Consider the following 23,953-nt stretch of genomic DNA (forward strand, 5'->3'; position numbering starts at 1 on the left):
ACCTACAAACAGAAACATAGAACATACATAAGTCCCCAGCAATAGACAACACACCGGCACTACCCGGTGAACATTTTTTGGTTGAAAAGATTCTGAAAAGACATCTATGCCCGACGTTGAAAAGACGTTGCAAAATGGTTTAAAAGTGAGCGTTTTTTCAACGTCTATTCGTAGACGTTGAAAAGAGACGTCTATGTTTAGACCAGATTTTAACGTGCTTTTTTATATGGTAATAGTTCGTCCTCTACTTTGTGCTATATCAGTTTATTAGATGTTTAAAAGGAAAGTATGTCCGCATTTGTAAGTTTACCACCGATATTATAAAACACGTTGAAAACTGGTCTATACGTGAACGTCTTTTCAACGTCTACGAATAGACGTTGAAAAAACTTTCACTTTTGAACCAACTTCATTGTTGGTTGTTGGGTATTCCTGTATTCCCAAGTCACATGACTGATAGATGGACTTACGTAAAGAAACGTGTAGACAAATCTTGATAATCAAAAACATTTCAACCCTGAGTTAGAAGTGAATAAAGACAGGATAATTGTTCATTGGATAAGACGATATGTTAAAGTAAAGTGTTAACGAAAGCTTTTTACTCTAAAAGGGGGTTCGTAGATAGATTTAGATAAATCTCCTCGTATATTGTGACCACGTAGCGATGGTGGCTGAAGCTGGATAATGAATCTTCAAATACTTGCAGTAAAATGATATACAAATAATGTACAAATTGTGATGCTATGCTGTTGGATGACTAAGACCAGCTGAGGAGAAGAGGTGATATCACAACTTATAGCTCCTAAAACTGTAACAGCAAGGATGTTATGAGTAAGCATGTGAGAGAAAGAATGATTGGTCTCAGATACTGAGATGCACATCACTGCATGAAAAGTGGGATTTTCGGCAGTATGCGGCACTGTAAATTGTCGTAGAATTTCAGGTTTGCGGCAATTTGCGGGCAACGCCGAAAACTGCCGTAAATTGTCAGAAATTGATGTGGGCCTCCCCTGGCAGTTGTCCCCCCATGACCCCCCTCCTCCTAATTCCAGGGGAGGCTTTGACATGTAAATGAAAATGCTGTGAGCTATACAAACGCAAATCAGGGTCGCAGAGGGAGTTTTAGCCCAGGTGACATTTTTTTAAAAGGTAAGAAAATCTCTGGTACAAATAAATCTGGTCTTACTTAAATGCACAGAGGATGTATTAACCACACATCTTGTAGCAATGCGCTCAACTAGCAGAAATGATGCTGGGTATGACGTGTCTGTTCCCTGCAAGCCCCAAACTTCTATTGGCTTTCCATAAAAATGTCTGTCCGGGTGGAGATGAAGCCAGGAAACTTGTGCAAGAACATGTTTAAATGCCGTACCCTTTGACACAACATTAACAACTATAAACTGCTTTATAATGGCTGGTCATAGTTCTGCTAGAGGGTCAAGGATGGGTTCCTCAAAACTGTTAGTGTTTCCACACCACTTAGCATGAACATATGCTGACCTTTCTGCTCTGCATCTATCGATTGAGTAAGTTACATTCATATATGTTACCCGTTTACATGTCATGGCAAAACATTCAACCTCAGTGACACAAGGGTACATCTGATGATACATTGTCAACATTGCATGTATGTCAGACTCATCCCAGGATTGTCTGGTGGAATGGAGAAAGAGGCACCACTGTACAGATTTCTAGGGAAAGTCGTTCTGCTGACACCAAAACACTGCTTTACATAAAGCATATCAGCTGTTTCAAAGTCCCAACCATTTGTCTTCCTAAAATACTGGTCCTTCCGTATAACAATAACCTCGTATGTGATTGGAGGATCCTTAGACGCCTCGTCCAATCACGTGTGAGGTCATAGGCATGACTGATACAGCAGTACTTGCAAGACGAGCATACAAACAGACACGTGTGTGTTACTATATTCAGAAGAACTGTATCTCCAGTTCCTTTGTTTGTTTTTTGCTGGTTCGTGAATAATGGCTGGACGACGTCTCGCGCTCAACTCGCCTTCAACTACTCTCCGCGGTCACCAACTTTCGGCCCGTCCGCAGACAGACGAGAAGAAGCTGCTGAATGCTCTCAGTGGATCGTCTCGCCATCTCCAACAACAAACTGCCGATATCAACTAGCGGTTCGCTCCACTGAAGCGTTCGGGACTCTGTGGGTTTCTGTCCATAGAGGAGAGGAACTGACTCAAAGAAGAGACAGGCGCACAATCCCAAGATAGCGGTAAGAATACGTTTGATGACTGCAGGCTAAGCTAAAATTAGCATAGCCTCAAACGAAAGCTAAGAGTAGCCTAGTAGCCTTACAAGTGAGCAGAAACAGCTTTATTAAAGTGTATTTTCTTTGCCGTGTCGTTTACAGGAAGCGGTGCGCCGTCTTCACAACTCCGAGACGAATTACAGGCGCTACGAACCGGAGCAAGGGTAAGATTTAAAGAATATGCTTTCATTCTGCCCTATAAGGGAATATATAAGTATAGATACCATATGATGGATACCGATCATAACTGTACATTTTGTTTTCACAGACTAATCTCGCCTCATAATGAGGCGGTGACCTCGTATCGCCGTTTACTGTTTCTCCTTCCTTGTTAAATGTTACTGTGACTTGCGTTTGATTTTTTTTTGTATTCATACCACACTCATTTAATTGTTTTCAAGCTCCCTGTGAGACGTATTGTGAGACGGTACGCAGGAGCTTCAGGTTCAGCCGGAACACTCATTGCGGGCGGAAGCTGCGAAGGATTCAGCGCGGAGTCGAGTGAGAAGAAAGAGGGTCAGAGTTTATTTGCTGACTTTTTTCAGGTGCATTGATCGTGTGTTGTGTCCCTACGCATCGCATCGCACAGTACTGATAAATAGTTTTTACAGCTGCTGGAATCGAGACAAAGTGTGCTGGCTGATGACGAGGTGGAACTCTGGAAATCCGCCACCGTAGAGCTCACGTCGGACGGAGAGGATGGCGTTGTTGGCGGGGTCTCGGGTGGATTGTACGGTCGCCCCGCACACGAGCCGCCTGCACAACAGACCTGCCTCAGAAAACACGGCGCCAGTGACGGTCTACAACCCCGAGGAGGCAAACGGACAGTTTACTGAGCTGTAGTTTTTAAACCGCCTTTACCCAAGTGTGGGCAGATCTTCACTTTGTATGTAGTTGTTGTTTGTGTGTTGTTAATAAAGCTCTTTCTTTGCATAAACATGTGTCAAATGTTCATTTTCTCTATAAAGTCATTGATGTCCTGGTTGGTATCCCAATAATAGTGTAGTAGCCTACATAGGATAACCATGAAATGAATATACAGCATAATATGAATATATAAATAAAATGAGGCGGGTGACCAATAGCGACAGATCTGCCAACCAATCACGAGTGATTGAAAGTTGTGGTTTCATCCAATCATGAACAAGGAAACTCAAGCCTGGTCTGCCCAGGTGTGGTTTTGCTGCCAATCACGAGTGATTTTATTTGTTAGTAAGTTGTGGTTTCATCCAATAAGGAGTAAGGATATTCAAGCCCGCTCGGCTCGGCCACCCGCGGTTTCGCTGCATTCATATGCTAATAAGGGCCATTCGCACCTCCGCCAGTTCTCCGCATATGTTACGTTTTGGGGGTGTTTGTGTTGGTTTGTGTCCTGTCTCTCCATGTACAGGAAATCTGCAGGCAAGATGGCTACCCTTCACCCAAGGTGCAGCCGATTGGATACGACCGACCTGGACTCCTCCCCTTCATTATTGGATGCAGCTGGTGCAGGTCTATAAAGACCTGTCATTGTAGATCTTTGAGGGGAGGGTTCTGCAGCTCTGATGGCAGAGCGCTTCGGGTGGCTCGCTGGTGTCCTCTCTCCTGGTTCTGTGTTTATTTCCGTCGTTGGGGTTTGTGAGTATCTTATTCAGAGAGAGAGAGAGAGAGTGAGTTTGTTTGTTAAAAGGTAGTCCCAGAGCGTGGGCTCTTTGGGTTAGTGTGTATGTTACATTTGTTTTGTATACTGTTGGTTATTTGAGTTAAACATTTTTCTTCCTGTGTTGCGGGGGGGAAAAGGGGATATTGTTAGGGAAGAGACCCATGGGTATACACCACCCGTAGCTGACTGCCTGTCTAGATACACTAGGCAAGACCTGGGCGGACCACTCCCTGTACTTTTGGTTAGCGGGCCTCATCCGTGCCCGAGGTAGAGTAAAGGGGGGGGGGGGGGGGGGGAATTAGGTCAGTTAGGGAAGTGTTCACCCTTTTTGCTTGTTTCTTTGCTTTGGTCTCGCCCAGTCCCTTTTCCCCTGAACATTTGTTTGGTTTTTCCTTTTAAGGAGAGAATAAACCTCCTATTTTGTTTACACCGTTTACGGCTGTGTCAGTAGTCGTCACTCACACCACGACCCCATACCTCTGGTCGCCGCGTTCATCAGGGCTCATGTTTGCGGGGGTTGCGCTCCCTTACACCTAGACTAAGGGAGACGTAACAGCATACGTCATGGTTCGTTTCCGACAATTTGTGGCACAGACAAACACGACGTGCGCGGGTTGCAAATTGTCGGAAATTGTCGGAAATTAGGGAGATTTCCGGGCGTTTACGGGGACGAAAATCTCACTTTTCATGCAGTGAATTAATGTGCATTACTGGCTTTAACCCTCCTATTGGTGGAAAATGACTATATGTATCTGCGCTTGTCATCACAGAGTGAAAAACTTTGTGGCGATGAAGGTGGTGAAGAGCGCGCAGCACTACACAGAGACGGCCCTGGATGAGATAAAACTGCTGCAATGTGTGAGGATCTGATTAGTTTGAATGGTTTTGTGAATGTTATTATTTGTATTTATTTTTATTTTGGGGTTTTCCTTCTTTCTGACTTTTTCTCATCATTGTTTTCTTCATCTCTTTTCACCCTCCTGATATGTCTCCTCCTGTTCTTCCCTCTTTCCTCCCTTCTCAAACCTTGCATCTCGCCTCTCTTCTTCCTCTGTTAACAAGAAGAGACAGAAATACACTTGTCATTTATCTTGCATGGTGGAGGCAGAGGACAGTCATCTTAGACTCAATCTTTCAGCATCTTTATTCCATCTGCTCTTTCTTTTCTTTTTTGTCTTTCCTGTCTTGGTGTCCTCCTTTCCTTTTTCCTTGTTTCTTGATCCTACTTTGATCTTCTATTCTCTTCAGTCATGTTAGCTTCGTCTTTCTGTCCTCCTGTGCTTTAGGTGAGGGAGAGCGACCCCGCCGACCCCAACAAGGACATGGTGGTTCAGCTGACAGATGATTTCAAGATCTCTGGAGCCAACGGCATACGTATCCCAATCGGAGGAGCGTGTGTGTGTGTGTGATTGACAGTGATGTAATAATGTGAGTCCTTGACTCTCCGTACCAGATGTGTGTATGGTGTTTGAAGTGCTAGGTCACCACCTGCTGAAGTGGATTATCAAATCCAAATACCAAGGTCTGCCTCTGGCATGTGTCAAGAGTATTATCAAACAGGTATGGAAACACACACACTCACACACACAAACCAGATCTATTTATAGAAAATATATTCTGAATTGTGTAATGGGTCAAAATCTGCACTCAGGTCCAACCATTGCACGTACAGTAATCATTTGTCTCATCAACTCATTCTGAAAATAAATATGTCCATGAGTACATGATCAAACATTTGAAAAGATTATGAGCTTTATCAATGTTTTTAATGGTACACAGGCATGTACACAGCAAAAACGTCAGTGTTAATTCAACTCCCATAGAGTCAAATTTAACACTTTCCCTGAGTTTATATAATCCTCACCAGTTCAGAGTTAAATAAACACTTTGGACGGTGTTAATATTTTAACTCCATAATAGTGTTAAAAATGTAACACTTAGAGTGTTGTTTCTTAACACATTTAAGAGTAATTTTTACACTAAACTGGGGTTATTCCTTTTCACTGAGGGTGTTAATTTCTAACATTCACAGTGTTATTTGATGACACTTTAAAGTGTATTTTTACATCTAAATCGTGTTACTCCCTTACTCTTAAAAGTGTTAATTTAAATCATTCAGTGTTATTTTACACTAAAGTGTATTCATGACAGTTGTGTCACATTTGATGTTCTGAACATGCTTTTTCACTACCAGAAAAAACAAACATTCAATGAATTAATCTTTTTTAATTACAAATATCCAAGCACCATACAACTGAACTCTATGCACACTTACAGAGAACATAATGGTACAATATAAAGGCTATCATCTCCACCATAAGCACTTTGTAAGTCAAAAGGCTTATAAATTTGAAGACTGTCTACTTTCATCACATTTTTTTCATCACTTTCAAACACATTGTAGGCATGAAGGTGCTCACTGAAATGGTCAACCATGAGCTTATTCACTATGAAGTAGATCACACTGTTGACTAAAAGTATGTTTTTTATTCTGCAAAACACAGGCATTTCTTGTTCTGTACCACTGAAAATGACTAACCCGGCTCTGTACTCTACCCCGCTGATCTTTACCCAGTTAGTAGAGAAGATGTCTTTTGATACAGCGGGCAGGGCTTGGGCAAACATTTCACCACTTTCCTCATTGTCCACATTAAATGTTTTCAAAGGTCCATACTCAATATGGTTCAAAGAAGAGGTTTCCCAATTGGCCGCTATCGACATTTAATGTTTTTTGGCAAGTGATACAGTGATGTTCTTGAAGTTTTTTAGTGTGCTTTTGAAAACCGTGTGTTTTGCCTCAAATATCCTACTCCACATATGTATTAACGGTCCAATTTTTCGAATACAAGACGGGTAATGTAACATAAAATGATGTTTAGGAATCAGGTTTCTACCTGGATACAAGTGTTTGAACAAGTCATGGTGTTCCATTATTAAATGCTTCAAATGCAGTCATGCCTAGTGTAACAGATGGAGAGAATATGATGTTAATTATCTGCAGTAAAAGCAACAGTAAAGTCCAATTCTGGTTTCCTTCTGGCACAATGTCACCAAAAATCAAAGGAATGTTTCTTACCAGACAAAGAGTCTGAATAGAGTTGAGTCCTATATTATTGCCTATACTGTCCAAGTTGACCCTTGTCGGACGATTTTTGCGCTCCAAGTAGCCATAGTCAAAAGCATAGATTCGTGACAAAGGACCAGGTTTTGACAACACATTTTCCGAGAGATATTCAAACAGTAACTTTATCTCATACTGAGCCACCCCTTCAAGTATGTCATGCATTATGTCCAAAGAAAAGTTGTAGCAAACATGAAAGTACTGTAGGCTGTTAAGAGTTGAATTCTTCTTTAGACCAAAATGTCTTTTCCACGCAAGATTATCTTTGGGTCATCCTCTTTGTAAACATTCTGAGCATCCTCTTTTTCAATCAAACACAAACGACAGAAGTGACGTCCACTGAAAGACTCTGTAAAACCCATTATTCCATGCATCCCCAAGTTGTCCCCAGTTATCTGACATATAGTGCCATAGACCTTTTCAGATGAGAAAGGCAAATCAATGCCATCACTCTCCAATATTTTGATGTCATCAATTAGAGGCTGTAAAATAGGACCAAAGCCATATTTTTTCACATCTTCTGTGTGAAACAATGCCACCAAATGAATGTTCATCAATACAGAGTTTAACTGTGGAGGCAGATTTCAGAGGACAAAATAAAGAGCACCAACTTTGTGAACACCACGTTTTGAAACTAGTGGGTTAGCAGTCTCAAAGTCATCATAGTAAAGCTGAATTAGTAAAGAACTCTGTGTTTTTGAGAACAATAGATGTGACTTAAAATAACAAAAGTCTTCATATCTGTCTTTTGATACACATGGTTTTGCAAGTAGTTCACAAATATAAGAATTGCGACAGATACATTTAATAGTTTCCAAAATTGGAATGTAAACTAAAGTGTCTTTCACTGGGACCTGATCATAAGTACCTGTACTTTTATTTCGTCTTGTATCAAATCTAACTCCTAAATTTTTTCCCAGCAGCTCCACAATTCCCCATTTTTTGTTGAAATACTTCATTCTTTTAGTTTCAGTATTAAAACTCACAAATGGGTTTTCTAAATTGTCAAAACCCTTTTCCAATGTAGATCTTACAGGGTTATCTTTTGGCACGGCAGACAGTATTTCATGCTTAACTTGGGAGTGCAGACCACCAGCAAATTCTTCCAAATCACTAACAATTGACGAAACTACACTATTTGCCATTCCACTACCATGGAGTTTGGCAATAATTGTAGCAGAGATATCTTCTGTGTTTTCTTTTATACTTTGACCTGATCCATTTTTATCAAAATACCCAGTGTCAGGGCTCTGCACGACACTTGTTGCTTCTGTTCCAACTTCTGTACTATTTTGTAAACTGTGAAAATCCGCCTGAAATGACTCTGAGGTTTCTGCATCACCACTTTGACAATCCTTATCGTGCACACTAATTAAATGCTTTTTAAAACCTGAAAATGTTGAAAACTGACGCCTACAATGATCTTGTGCACAAACTAACTTAAACCTAGTGCTTGGATAGAAACTGTGGCAGATTCTCAAATGAGTTATTAGGCACTGACTGGTAGCATGCACTGCTTGACATACAAAACATTTAAACATATTCATATGTCATTCAAAAGTTTTGCCCGCAACTCACAAACTCTTGGAGACTCATCTGTTGTGGTAACATCAATGTTGTAGACCGTTGTCTGCAGAAAAGTGTAGAAATGGACCAGGGACTCATCATAAGACAAGTTGAACACGTAGTGGGATTTAAACAGTTCATCAAAAGCACCCAACGAGCTGGTGGCTTGGCAGAGGATGAGCTGTTTGTCAACGGCGATGTAGAAGGTATCAATCGCCTTCTGGGTTCGGCCAATGGCAAGGATGTATGGTTGTTTACTCTCCCTTTCCTGCAGATATTCATTGATGGAGCAGCATGACTAAAAAGAAAAAAAAATATTATGTGTACACCTTCAGATGAATCTGGTACTTGCTGGTCCATGTAAATGTAATAGACATTTTGTAAACTGCCCCTGTGAATGAGAACATTTGCTTCACTGGAAAAACAGTCCTCAAATAATTGGGACATACTGGGCCTGCAATACCATTTATTTGGAAGGAACACAATTTAAAAGCAACAAATGGCTAGCAAGTGCATATAACAAAAAAAAAAACTGTCTGGAATTTTAACAAATGAGGCATATAATGTACCTTATGAAAGTGCACCATTTTCTCCACTGCAGCACTTGGACTTATTTTGGTCCTCTTCCCTCCCGCTGTGGGTGGCAAGAGATGGAGAAGAAGCAGCATAGAAGCGATGTCACTGTCCCAATCAGGAGGAAAAACAAGGCATTAATGTCTAATAGGAAAAGATGAAAATAGCTAACAAATTCGTAATATGAACAATGCATGCTGTGTAGTTTACCCGTTTCATCGTTCTCTGTAAGTTTCTCAGCAGCTTTTAGTGAGTCAGTTGTTTGGCCTCTTTGATGACCTTGAGCTTGAATGAACTGTCCCACTTCTCAAGCATCTTGGAGGCTGTTTCAGCACCAAACAGCAGGAGGAAATGTCTTGATTCACTTGTTGATCACACACACACAGAAGCATATATTCTGTATGAAACCCAGGACCCAGTGCATTGTTAATGGTGAGCTTAGTGATTTTTGATATCAGTGTGTGGTATATTAAACTAGTGTAAATCAGAATAAAGATTTTGGAAAAAGACAATAATTTATAATAAATAAATAAATAAATGAAGAAGAATGATTAGGTGTTTTCATGGCTAACATCCAGCAAAACACTGGATATTTAAGACTTCGGTTTAAATAAAAGAAATATACAACTCACAAGTCCTTTGACATCTAAAAAGCTTGGAAAGGTTTTGAAGACATCTGTGCTTCTTTGTGGGTCATGCACTAGGTCCTGACGATGTTGAAACGTCATCTTCATCTTCTGAAATACACTTGCTTCATCAGGGGAGTGAACAAGAAATGAAACGGCCTCCCTGCAGGCATCTCCATCAAGCTGCTGAGGCAGTGTGGTTGCTGATCTTTGGCGCTTTGGTCCTTGTGCTTGATGCACTGAGACTTCTTTGACTGGCCGTTTTGCTGAAGTCCTGGAAATGGTTTTGAGGCGCCACGCTTAATATCCAGTTCCTCTTTCCCCATCATAGAAATGCTCCTGTTACATTTAAATGAATAAACACAAATAATCACAAAACAATCTTACATAGAGTGAAAATACAGCATTGTGAAACATAAGAACAATTACTTATTTAACAGATTTTGTTTTTAATAGCCTTATAACCCAAGTAATTTCAAGTCAGAGCACCATCATGATTGTTGAATTCTGAAATATTTTCACTTTTATAAACAACAGTAGTTATTTTAGAATGAAAACTACAACGCCAAAGCCCTTTACTGTAAATCTGCTGCTGTGTTTTCTTAAGGTTGAAAAACTTACATAGCCCTTTGGAGAAAAAGGATCCTTCAGTGAGGGAAAGAGTAATAATTCCCAGGGCATACTTCTCCTTCTGCTGACGGGAAGGAATCCTGCTATGGAGAGAAGAAAGTCCATCTTTAATAATTTCTTTAGTACAAGAAACGTTAGTTATATCATTACATTAGTTATATAATTACAAGATTACAGTCTTATTATATTTCTTTGTAATTCCTTTTTAAATCTTACCCATGTCTCTCAGTCATATCACTCGCCAATATGTTGACAAGCTGTCTCCGAGTGCGGTGCATTAGTGAATTTTCTGACTTGTACTCCTCAAGAATATCTTCTCCTCCAGGCTTCTTAAGCAAGGCATTTTCTACAATCTACTCGCATAACAGGAAAAGGGAAAATAAGTTTCAGTGTTCAATTCAGTCTATTAGAAAAAACATACCACAATATGTCTATATAGACTACGGGTGAAAGTTCAGAGGAATGACAAAATACAGAAGTGTTGTGAAAGGTAAACATCTACGAAGGGAGCAAATTAATAACATTTTCTTTGATAAAAAAGTGAGTTTGGAACCAAATGCTTAAACGTGACACCTTATAATTGATAGTAAATCAAAATAAGACGTTTCCAGCTCTCAATTACCTCCTTTGCCGCCTCTGCCACGGAAGCCTTTGTTGCAGAACTGCTCATGTCTTCTTTGCTGGATCTATTTCTGCCTGTGGTCATACCCAGTTCTCTAAGGTCACTGTCACTTGAAGGAAGTGATATGGTGTCCGTGAGGGAAGATTGTGTTGAATGATCTAGAGGAGAAAAGTCTTTAAAAAGAGAGAATTTTAACTTAATGTGGCTTTATCCATTTAAGTATAAACATTTTAAGTAACCTTAAAGTATTCAGATTATATTTTTAGTAATCTGTAACAAATTTGACCCAACCTTGACCACTGCCATGTTCCTTCCATAAAGAAAGGTCAATGTTAGGTGCACCAAATAGCCCTATCCATTAACATTGGTTTTCTTAATGACACCTACCTTCATTGGAAATGCTGTCACGTACTGTCAGGCACAGGATTGGCCTCCAACAGCTCTAGTAGAATGTCTTCCTCTACTGCTGTGTCAGTATCATCAAAAATGTCAAGTACAGTCGAGCTACATCAGGAAGCCCAAACTTGTTTTTGACTGTAAAAAGGATGGAATGTAAGCAGATTAAGTCACCTGGAGCAAATTTGAAATCACCCTGCTTAACTCTGTTAAACTAAAAAGAATCATGTACAACCATGTTCTAACTAATGTTGATGATTCCACTACATTACATTACATGTCATTTAGCGGACGCTTTTATCCAAAGCGACGTACAATAAGTGCATTCAACCATAGGGTACAAACTCAGGAGAACAAGAAACAAGAAAGTGCAATTTCCTCAAATAAGCCAATTTACAATTTGCTATAGATGAGTGACGTTACAAGTACAATTTAAGTGCTACAATTTGTTAGTCTTTAGTCCAGTGGTTCTTAACCTCGTTGGAGGTACTGACCCCCACCAGTTTCATATGCGCATTCACCGAACCCTTCTTAATTGGAAAAATAAAATTCAAAACATAGGTATATATTTTACTGGTGCACAAAATGAATCGTGCATCAACATCAGTGTTCAAAGAACAAAACCATTAAAACATGATTTTCACACAAAAACATAATAATGAATATTTACTGCAAATCAGTGTGACTTCTGCTGTTGCCTTTCAGAGACCAGTTCAGAAATGCGCGGCTTCACCTTGGCAAGTGCCACTCTCATGTCATTTTCACAACAAAGTCTGTTCCTTTTCTTCGTTTTTATGTCCAGCATCCTCGAAAAGGATTGCTCGCAAAGATATGTTGTAACAAACGGTATGAAAATCTCCAGAGCTTTCTTAGCAATAACAGGGTACGTTACCATTTGTTGACACCAAAACGTTGAGAGCAATGGTGTTCTGAAGAGTTGCTGTTGAACCTGGCTCTGCTGAATTTTAATGATTTCATCGAGGAATTCATCATTGACATCTGTTGTCTCAACACTAAACCTGAACGGCTGTCTCACCCATGCTGGATATGACTCTCTTGTAGGGAAGTATCCGTCGAGAGACTTTGCAAGCTCATCTAAGTGCGTGGTAATTGCTTGCTTCAGTTCCGCGGGTACAGAAATGTCTCCGATTCCAGATACATCTTCGATCTTACTTACACAGTCGTCCAGCAGGGGAAAGTTTGCCAAGTTATCGTTCTCTGTTCGTCGTTTCCATAACGGTAGCTTTTTTTGAAAAGCCTTCAGGTTTTCTTCCGCTTCGATGATGTTGACTCCACCGCCCTGCATCTGTTGATTGAGATGATTGAGAGCTGCGAAGATATCAGCCATGTACGCTAAAATGAGAATGAACTCAGAATTTTTTAAGCAATCTGCATGACGATGTTGGTGCTAATTCCACACGTACGGCAAAAGGACGATTCAGCACCTGTCCCTGGGATAACCACCGAACGTTAGAATGGTACAGAAGTACCTCGAATTCAGAGCTCATTTCTTTACACAGCTCACTGAAGATGCGGTGCCTCAGAGCACTATTTCGCACATAGTTCACGCATTCCACTACAATTTTTAATACTTCTGCCAGTTTTGGAGGCAAGGTTTTTGTTACCAACGCATGCCTGTGCAGAATACAATGAGTAACAATGATGTGTGGTGCATCGGCTTTCACTAGCGCACCAAAACCAGACTTTCTTCCCAGCATGACTGTAGCTCCGTCCGAACAAACTGCAGATACCATATCCCACGAAAGATTGTTGTCTTTGAAGAAGTCATCCACAAGTTTCTTCACATCGGTTTTATGAGTGTTTCACCAATGGTGTGTGGTTTGCCCTGCTTTGCGATCAGGTAAGCAACTTCGTACGATGCTGTGAGGATCGGTTTGTTGATGGGTACAAAGCCGAGAACAGGCAGAGTAGCCTTTTCATCGAATCTGGCTCTCTTCACCTTGAATTCAGCGAGCGTTGTGTTCTTGTATTGTCCATCTCCATGCAGCTTAAGGAAGTGTTCTCTTAGTTTTGCCGGTGCTAGACTAGAATTGTTCAACTTGGCATTGCAAATCATGCAGTTAGGACGCTGACTCCCATCACGTTCCGTTATACATGTGAATCCATATTGTACATATTCGTCCGACCATTTTCTTTTTTTGCTCGACATAGTTAGTATGAAGGGATTAAAATATTAAGAAAGAAATCACACAACGTACCATCACGACAGTCACAAATCGACTACTGAGCGTGCCAAATTCCCTGCAGCACAGATAGGCCAAGCGATGTTGCGTGATCACCTGCAGCCAATGATGGCCAAGCGGGGCGTGTCACCACGAATCATATGAGTCGGTGTGTGTCTTGACCTCCGCCGAACCCCTGCGACTGACTCACCGAACCCCTGGGGTTCGATCGAACCTAGGTTAAGAACCACTGCTTTAGTCGAGGTAGAGTCTGAAGAGGTGTGTCTTTAGTTTGCAGCGGAAGATGTGAAGGCTCTCTGCGGTCCTGGTGTCTTCAGAGAGCTCGTTCCACCATTTTGGCGCAAGGACAGCAAAGAGTCGAGATCTAGTTGAGTGTTTTGCTCTCAGTGAGGGAGGGACGAGTAGTTTTGCAGATGCAGAGCGGAGAGTGCGGGTTGGGATGTAGGGTTTGACCATGTCCTGGATGTAAGCTGGACCCGATCCATTCACAGCATGGTACGTGAGCACCAATGTTTTGAACTGGATGCGGGCGGCCACCGGTAGCCAGTGAAGAGAGCGGAGGAGTGGAGTAGTGTGGGAGAATTTCGGAAGGTTGAAGACCAGTCGAGCTGCTGCATTCTGAATGAGCTGCAGAGGTCGAATGGCGGTGGCAGGGAGACCAGCCAGGAGGGAGTTGCAGTAGTCCAGGCGGGAGATGACAAGCGCCTGAATCAGTACCTGCGCTGCCTTCTGAGCGAGAAGGGGATGTATTCTCCTGATGTTGTAGAGCGTGTATCTACAGGATCGCGTTGTCGCGGTGATGTTGGGAGTCAGGGAGAGTTGGCTGTCGAGTGTGACGCCGAGGTTCTTAGCGGTCAAAGTGGGCGTTAGCACGGAGTTTCCAAAGTTGACTGTCAGGTCCTGGGTAAGCGAATCTTTTCTTGTCGGGGTTGATTTTCAGATGGTGGGCGGACATCCACTGAGAGATGTCAGTTAGACAGGCAGAGATCCGAGCCGCCACCTGGGTGTCCGAGTGAGGGAAGGAGAGAATTAGTTGGGTGTCATCGGCATAGCTGTGGTAAGAGAAGCCATGCGAGCGAATGACAGCGCCAAGAGAGTTGGTGTAAAGCGAGAACAGGAGGGGACCCAGCACGGAAGCCTGAGGAACTCCAGTAGTAAGAGGACAAGGTTCCGACACAGATCCTCACCAGGTTACCCGGTAGGTGCGGCCGTCGAGGTAGGACGAGAGAAGGGAGAGAGCAGAGCCTGTGACACCAAGTTCCTGAAGGGAGGAAATAAGGATCTGGTGGTTGACCGTGTCAAATGCAGCAGAGAGTTCCAGAAGGATGAGGACAGAGGAGAGAGAGGCGGCTCTAGCAGGGTGGAGTTGCTCTGAGACAACAAGGAGAGCAGTCTCTGTGGAGTTGCCTGCCTTGAAACCTGACTGGTTGGGGTCAAGGAGGTTGTTACAGTGGAGATAAGAGGAGAGTTGATTAAAGATAGCACGTTCAAGGTTTTGGACAAAAAGGGAAGAAGAGAGACCGGTCTGTAGTTGTTTTCTTCAGAAGGGTTGAGGTTAGGTTTCTTTAGGAGGGGGTTGACTCTTGCCTCCTTCAGAGAATTGGGAAAACAGCCAGATAACAGAGCGTTGTTGATGAGACAGGTGAGAAACGGAAGAAGGTCAGGCGCGATAGATTGTAGAAGATGTGATGGAATGGGGTCAAGAGGGCAGGTGGTCAGACGGGCAGAGGTTACTAGGGTAAGAATTTGGTTAGGAGAGAGGGCGGTGAAAGAGGAAAGTGAGGGCGAAAGAGGTGAGGTCGGTGGGACGCGAGAAGTAGGAGGTGGGTTTGAGAAGGAGGAGTGTATGTCAGCTATTTTCTTGGTGAAGTAGTTGACAAAGTCTCCCGGAAGAAGGGGGGAGGGGGGAGGAGGGGTAGGGGGTTCGAGGAGATTGGAGAAGATCGAGAAGAGTTTTTTGGGGTTAGAAAATGAAGATTCAATTTTGGATTGGTAGAAAGAGATGGTGGTAGAGGGTAAAGAGAAAAGCTCCATTTGGGTGAAATGAGTAGACCTGTGCCACCACCCCTACCAGTGGGCCTGGGAGTGTGGCTGAAGGAGAAGGTGGAGGAGAGAACGGCTGGGGTGGATGTGTTCTCAGGTGTGATCCAGGTCTCGGTGAGAGCGAGGAAGTCGAGTGACTGCTGGATAGCGAAGCCGGAGATGAAGTCAGCCTTGCGAGTCGCTGACTGGCAGTTCCAGAGACCTCCTGTGACGAGGTGCTGGACATGTGTGGAGCAGGTGGGATAGGCGAGAGAGGAGAGGTTACGATAGAGAGCAGATCTAGCATGAGGCCTGTAGTATCTGCGGGAAAAGATTCGAACAGGTACGGGTAAAGGGGTCAAACACATTATTAAAAATAGCAGAAGAAGGCGCCGCATTCACTACGAACTGTCATTAATGTAATACTCTGTTGAATACAAAAGTATTTAAATAGTTCTGCCACAGATCATATTGTGCTGTGATTTGTTGTTAAATTGGCTACATATTTCATTTTGCCTTCAAATGATTTACCTTCCCTGATGAATTCTGAATAGGTGAAGCCTGAGGGCAATTTGATGTACTTCTTGATAGTATTGCATTTCACCTTCAGCAACATCCTGAAACTGCAGCTAGTGAAAAAAAGGAAAAAACGGTTCAATCTCCTGCAAGGAGATAACATATGTTTCACAAACAACAGTGATGATTGTTCATCATATGCAGGAAAAAGAAAAGAAAGAAAATCAAAATATTCTGTTTGCAACATGATGCCCTGGCAACTTTTTTAGAACTTTATTTAGAAAACAAGCATTATTAAAAGTTGTTTGCTTGTCATTTTGCAGACAGACCTGATACTTTATCTTTTTAATCTGTATCACGATGTTGCTGTTTCGGCTTACTTTAGACCCATTTCACAAGTAAATAACGGCGGAATTAGTTATTTTGGGTTCACACCACTTGTATAAATCCACTATTGCCCTAAACTCTATTTAAGGAACGAACATTTTAAAAAGTTGTTTGGTTGTTGTCTTGTGGAAGGACCTGATTTTGTATGATTTCAAACGTTTAACAAATCTTCATCACAATGTTTGTATTTTAGCTTAGTTTTTATCAGTTTATTGCAATAACTAAACAGTTAAATCTGAACCGCACAGGTAAAGTTACCGTTACTTGAGAAGGCTAGTTCGTTCCACCAGATGAGGTTACTAATCCAGACATGATGCTGTTTAATTTCCCAACATATCTAGGACTTCCACAGCAGAAATAAAGCTGCAGCAGTCGGTATATCTGCTATTTTAATGGCGCAGGCCTTCATTGCTGACGAAAAACAAACGCGGGCGTACACAAATCATCTTAAACCTGACGACGACGCCACAAAGTACTAGCTAGCTAACACCACCGTTTCCCGCAGCACTTTGTAGCCTGCCGCCTTAACTACGGCGTCCCAGTCGGACGACCTAGCGAAACAGCGCCGGTAGCCTCCCCCCGTCGGACGACCTAGCGAAACAGCGCCGGTAGCCTCCCCCCGTCGGACGACCTAGCGAAACAGCGCCGGCTCATTTTACCTTAAGCACATTTTATATTAAAACACACTAACGTAATTTTACCGTTTTACAGGTGCTCGACTAACTTAGTGTTAAAGATTACATTTATACATTTTAAAATGTTTCAAAATGTTCTCTCACAGAACTTAACAATAGAAGCATAGTAAATGCAATGTTAAGCACTTGTATCACATTTAAACACGCAACGTATATTTTTACCTCGAACGTTAAGTGCAGTTGGGGAGGAGCTGGGGAAGGAAAAAATGCTAAATCACTTGTTAGCTAGCTAGCAAGTAAATTCCATTAATCCACATGTTCTTACCTTTTAAAACGAATATCCCAATCCCACACAGCTTTCTTCTGGGCGTTTAGCATAGTTCACTGCCACGGTAAGTGAAGACAAATCCTGCTCGTCAATGAATGAGCGCGAAAAAAACGGATGTGGAAAGTAACTCAAAATAAGTGTATGCTCCGAACTCCTTGGAATGACGCCCCCTTCAGAGCTTTTTCTGCACTGTAAGTGTTAAAATAACACACAAATCAACACCCATTCACTCGGAATAATTTACACTGGGAATTTAACTCCAATCAACACTACAATTTTTGCTGTGTAGGTAGTAGAACCCTGCACTTTTTTTCCCAATTCTGTGAAGCAGAGCTACTTCAAACCTCCAGTGATCCTCAGAGGAGGAGAGGAACACGTCTCATTGACGGACTGTAAAATATTGACTTGAGAGTAAAGAAAGGAAGAAATAAAATGAATGAAGAAGTCTTAATAGATATGGAGCAAAAGACTGACTCAGACTGCGAAATTCTCACCCAATTCTTAGCCCTAATAATAATACTGTGCACGCTGCTGTGCACTTCACTCTTCAGTACCACTGCCATCCAAAGACACAGTGCTGTCAGGCATTTCCACTTCAGCCCCCTATTGAGCGAGGGAAGCTTACGAGCCGTTTCAGCCGCTGCCAAGAAGCCAACCGAAGATGAGTAGAAATGACATGAGACAGTTCCCCAATTCAATCTCAAAAGCCTCCAGAACCTCTCCTCTCTGTCCTTGGAGAATGACGAGCATTAGGAAAGTGGCTGATTTGGCTCCTAGAGAGAGAATGAATCAAAGGAAGGGAGATGAAGACGAAGAGGGAGCGTAGAAATGCACAAAGTTTGAGCATGTGAGTGTGTTTGTAGGTCCTGCAGGGTCTGGACTACCTCCACACTAAATGTAAGATCATCCACACGGACATCAAGCCGGAGAACATCCTGATGTGTGTTGACGACGCCTTTGTTAGGCGTATGGCCATGGAGGCAACCGAATGGCAGAAAGCTGGAGCCTTCCCGCCATCCAGATCAGCAGGTAAGACGCACACCTTCTTCATTTTCAAGAAATGACAGAACAGCATAATTCTCCATAGAGAATGCTGCCTGAAGTAGGATTTAAGTAAATGTAAATTAATAAACTAAAATGCTACACACAGATTTTTGTTTGATCTATTAATGAAAACCTGTCCATCCTCAATATGAAAGTACCCAGTGAAGAAAGAAGGATTGCGGAGGCGCCTTTTGTGCTTCTTGCTTCTCGACATGAACCCCCGTCCTCTTGGTGAACCCCGACTTGAGCTGTTAATTGCTTGCGTCAGCGGACGGAGTCTTTTGAGTCATAGGTTAACCACTTATGCTGCTTATATTTCTACGCAAACAAAGTGAGGCCATGTCAAAACGCAAGGGATGGTGTGGATGGAAGAGGCAAAATAGATCCCATGTTTTATAGCTAGTGTCATTCTACATTTGAGATGTGTTTCAGAAAAGAGTGAAGGTGTGTAGCAGTATTGCACTCTACCCGCAGTACATCGACTACTAAAAGATCCAGTGTCCTAAAAATGAACTTCTGCACCACATTGCCTGCATATTGAGACACATCCTATGTAAAATGTGAAATATTTTCACTTGAAAATTGTGATGGAAATTTAGCCCTTGTGCGAAATCAAAAGTATCTTGAACTCGCTTTGTGATTAAGTATTTATTACTAACTAGAATGTAGAAAAATGATAAAGAATACAGAAATCATCAACACAAGCCGTAAGTACAGACAGAAGTCAAATGATTACAATTCAACTGAAAAGGGGCAGAAGGTTCTTTCTCCCTCAGAGGAGGTAGAAGATCTGAGCAAGTTTCTGGGGGAGAACAGGAGGTTTTATACACTTTAGGGGTGTGTGTGTTGTTTCAGCACAGGTAAGCCCACCTCGAAAGAGGAATGTATGGAAAAGCACCAGACGACATAGGGGAAACACCATGACCCTCCCTTAATGGGACCCAGTCAATGAATAACATTTAGAAAATTGGTCATGGCACATATGGGTTCCATCGCTTGAACCCTTATCTCACCCTGGACTGCCTTAGATCACAGACTCACTTGAAAAGTCACATTCCTGAGAGACACACTATGCATGAATTCTCCTCCAACAAAAATGACTTTGGGAATGACTTCAAAACCGCATATATTTACAGTATATATTAAATCCACCATCCATCACCATACTGCAGCTCCTTTGAATCGCATTATCCAGCTTCGGATTGGTGTCATGAGCTACGTTCTCCAGCATGAGAATAAAACAACATTTTAAAGACTGACTCTTGTTGTTTTCTTTATGTTTGTCAGTTAGCACAGCCCCCCAGCTCAAACCGGTGAGTAGAACAGATGTGAGTATGAAAGAGTATTGCACACACACACACAAACATAAACACACACACAAAATCTAAAGTGATTTATTTTTGCTATCAACACTTGACGTGATGAAGGCACAAGAACGGTCCTGAGTGGTTGACAATATTTGTTTTGAAATGATTGAATTGGGTGGGGTGGGGGGATGTAGATAGAGGGAGGGTGAGAGGGTGAGGAAGGGAGAGGTGGTGAGGAAGAGATAGAGGGAGAGAGAGAGCAGGAGGAATAGACAGACAGACTAACTGTCTATGATTAAGAGTGAGTAGAGGTCAGGGTGGAGGGGGGAGGGGGGGCGAGTGTCTTTATCATGTTGGTCTGTTGACAGAAAGCATAGCTGCGTCATGTGACTCCATTAATCAGGTAATAGGAGCAGCTGTGAGTCACAGACAGAGATACTGCAGCATGTGTGTGTGAGTATCCACGGCAACGGCGCACCTGGGCTCATTAACGAGCTGCTGAAAAGGGCAGACACAGGACAGCGAGTTACACAGAATCCACACCTCAAACAAGTGTCCTTTAGAGCAAAACTATAACAGCAATCTAAAAAATACGACGTTTTTACGAGACCCAGGACTCCACCGAACGCATGGATGCGGCTTTTATGTTTGTCCGGTAATACGGCTCCTGTCGAAGTTTACAAAACGTGTACCTTCTGGATGTTTTGAGAAATATGTCGCCAGATTTGTATTGGAGCCTATGGGGCTTTTGGCAGAGGTTAAGTCACTTTAACACTCCAGAAGCCAAAACTAAAGAACTCTGGGATTCCATGAACACATAATCCAATCAGCACAACCATGCCATCATTAATCAAGAAATGAAGCCTCAAAAGTGTATACTTTGGCTGGAAGGACAGAAGTTCCATATTTTTTTAACCAGATTCTGACGCTGCCCCACACTCTTGAGATCTCCAGGTCTCACTCTATGAAGCGCAATACACACTCATGTAAAACTCAGAAACGGCGCAAAGAACTAGTGAAACACAATCAATGATTATGAAAAAAGTAGAATAGATATCAACAAGCAGTTTTTTCATAATATAGTTGAGACTTGTGTCAACATTTGAAAGTTTAAATGGTGTCTGTAGCTGAAAGATTGGCAAAGCTGAAGAATCTGAAAGTTGAAGAAGTTTAAGAGGATTTGAAAAACGATCTCATTGGAAAACCATGTTAAAATATTAATGATTATTGATTTATATAAATTCAAACTTAAGAGGTAGAAATCTGAAAAGTCATAGCTCTATAGTCATAGAAGAAGAAGAAGATGGCAAAATAAAGAATAGAAGAACAATACTTGGAATGCTTAATGCATTCCAACAATAATAAGTATGGGCGATTACAAGGAGTTTGGCTCAGCTTCGCTGGCCACACTCAATTAATAAATTTAAACAGTTAGAGAATATTTGTTGGACAGTGATCAAAACATTTGTTATTAATGTAGAGTTGAAGGATTTTCGAACTTTACATACAAATCCCAACCCACCTTCCCAATAAATATCCACACTTTTGAATCCTTGAAGACCTTGTTTTGATCGATGTCTTTGCCTCTCTCTCCTCCCTCTCCTGTGTTTCTTTGTCGCAGGTGGGGAAGATCTCCAAGAACAAGAAGAAGAAGCTGAAGAAGAAACAGAAGCGGCAGGCAGAGCTGCTGGAGAGGCGCATGCTGGAGATCGAATCCCTGGAGAGGGAGGCGGAGAAGAAGGAGGAGAGAGCCAAATACGGGGGAGAGAAAGGGGAAAATTACATTGACCGGTCCTCACCCCTGCAGCCACCGCTGCCATCACATCTGGGCCCCAAGATGGCTGTGGGAGAGAGCGACGAGGAGGACGTTGACGACGAGGATGGGGAGGAGGACGAGGAGGAGGGAGGAGATAGAGAGAGAGGGGGGGAGAAGGAAAGGAAGAGGCCCGTCAGGATGACTAATTATACATGTGAGTCATATCAACTTTTCCCATGTTAGTTACTGTTCTTTAGTTACTGATCACTTTACCTGTTAGGTCGTAGTTAGAAACCACGAACCCTGCTGATTACACCAGAGAACAATCACAGCACGAGAAACAATGGCACTCAATCTACTAGTCTACTAAGTTTTACTTGCTGCAAGGGGAGCCCAGTCAAGAATCTTAGAGTACTAGACTCTTCACTCGATCACAGCCAACTCCGACTAGACCAGTGGTTCTTAACCTCGTTGGAGGTACTGACCCCCACCAGTTTCATATGCGCATTCACCGAACCCTTCTTAATTGGAAAAATACAATTCAAAACATAGGTATATATTTTACTGGTGCACAAAATGAACCATGCATCAACATCAGTGTTCAAAGAACAAAACCATTAAAACATGATTTTCACACAAAAACAAAAACATAATAATGAATATTTACTGCAAATCAGTGTGACTTCTGCTGTTGCCTTTCAGAGACCAGTTCAGAAATGCGCGGCTTCACCTTGGCAAGTGCCACTCTCATGTCATTTTCACAACAAAGTCTGTTCCTTTTCTTCGTTTTTATGTCCAGCATCCTCGAAAAGGATTGCTCGCAAAGATATGTTGTAACAAACGGTATGAAAATCTCCAGAGCTTTCTTAGCAATAACAGGGTACGTTACCATTTGTTGACACCAAAACATTGAGAGCAATGGTGTTCTGAAGAGTTGCTATTGAACCTGGCTCTGCTGAATTTTAATGATTTCATCGAGGAATTCATCATTGACATCTGTTGTCTCAACACTAAACCTGAACGGCTGTCTCACCCATGCTGGATATGACTCTCTTGTAGGGAAGTATCCGTCGAGAGACTTTGCAAGCTCATCTAAGTGCGTGGTAATTGCTTGCTTCAGTTCCGCGGGTACAGAAATGTCTCCGATTCCAGATACATCTTCGATCTTACTTACACAGTCGTCCAGCAGGGGAAAGTTTGCCAAGTTATCGTTCTCTGTTCGTCGTTTCCATAACGGTAGCTTTTTTTGAAAAGCCTTCAGGTTTTCTTCCGCTTCGATGATGTTGACTCCACCGCCCTGCATCTGTTGATTGAGATGATTGAGAGCTGCGAAGATATCAGCCATGTACGCTAAAATGAGAATGAACTCAGAATTTTTTAAGCAATCTGCATGACGATGTTGGTGCTAATTCCACACGTACGGCAAAAGGACGATTCAGCACCTGTCCCTGGGATTACCACCGAACGTTAGAATGGTACAGAAGTACCTCGAATTCAGAGCTCATTTCTTTACACAGCTCACTGAAGATGCGGTGCCTCAGAGCACTATTTCGCACATAGTTCACGCATTCCACTACAATTTTTAATACTTCTGCCAGTTTTGGAGGCAAGGTTTTTGTTGCCAACGCATGCCTGTGCAGAATACAATGAGTAACAATGATGTGTGGTGCATCGGCTTTCACTAGCGCACCAAAACCAGACTTTCTTCCCAGCATGACTGTAGCTCCGTCCGAACAAACTGCAGAAACCATATCCCACGAAAGATTGTTGTCTTTGAAGAAGTCATCCACAAGTTTCTTCACATCGGCTGCCTTAGTTGTTGTCGTAAGAGGCTTACAAAATAAAAAATCTTCCTTTATCACGTCGTCTTTCACATAGCGCACAAATACAGCAAGCTGGCTTAGATTGCAAACGTCTGTGGTCTCGTCCAGTTGAAGGCTGAATTTTGCCGGGCTTGAAATCAAATCTGCAACTACTTGAGCCAAGATGTCTTTGCTCATGTCCTCTATTCTGTCGCTAATGGTGTCATTTGAAGGAGGAATTTGGGATAACTTAACTTCAGCCGCTTTTCCCAGCATGATATTCGCCATCTTCAACACAGCTGGTTTTATGAGTGTTTCACCAATGGTGTGTGGTTTGCCCTGCTTTGCGATCAGGTAAGCAACTTCGTACGATACTGTGAGGATTGGTTTGTTGATGGGTACAAAGCCGAGAACAGGCAGAGTAGCCTTTTCATCGAATCTGGCTCTCTTCACCTTGAATTCAGCGAGCGTTGTGTTCTTGTAATGTCCATCTCCATGCAGCTTA

At 42.3% G+C, this 23,953-nt stretch overlaps 1 protein-coding gene and 2 long non-coding RNA genes across 5 annotated transcripts in view; 2 read left to right on the forward strand and 1 right to left on the reverse strand.

The window, feature by feature from the left end:
• Positions 1–23,953, forward strand: part of LOC120812332 (SRSF protein kinase 2-like) — a 96,092-nt gene that overhangs the window by 46,599 nt on the left and 25,540 nt on the right. For all 3 annotated transcript variants that reach the window (XM_040168214.2, XM_040168215.2, XM_078097392.1), the window contains exons 4-9: positions 4,684–4,771; positions 5,200–5,287; positions 5,367–5,473; positions 18,403–18,568; positions 19,871–19,911; positions 21,512–21,860. In XM_040168214.2, coding sequence (XP_040024148.1) covers positions 4,684–4,771; positions 5,200–5,287; positions 5,367–5,473; positions 18,403–18,568; positions 19,871–19,911; positions 21,512–21,860 — 839 coding nt within the window. The remainder of the gene's footprint in view (positions 1–4,683; positions 4,772–5,199; positions 5,288–5,366; positions 5,474–18,402; positions 18,569–19,870; positions 19,912–21,511; positions 21,861–23,953) is intronic.
• Positions 2,095–3,012, forward strand: LOC144390910 (uncharacterized). The gene is made up of 4 exons (XR_013454726.1): positions 2,095–2,235; positions 2,374–2,435; positions 2,673–2,787; positions 2,883–3,012. It is a non-coding gene; the product is annotated as an uncharacterized LOC144390910 (long non-coding RNA).
• Positions 6,120–9,317, reverse strand: LOC120812341 (uncharacterized). Its single transcript, XR_013454727.1, has 2 exons — positions 9,170–9,317; positions 6,120–8,898 (listed from the first exon to the last, which is right to left on the reverse strand). It is a non-coding gene; the product is annotated as an uncharacterized LOC120812341 (long non-coding RNA).

Source organism: Gasterosteus aculeatus, chromosome Y (assembly GCF_964276395.1).
Source record: "Gasterosteus aculeatus chromosome Y, fGasAcu3.hap1.1, whole genome shotgun sequence".
Taxonomy (NCBI): Eukaryota; Metazoa; Chordata; class Actinopteri; order Perciformes; family Gasterosteidae; genus Gasterosteus; species Gasterosteus aculeatus.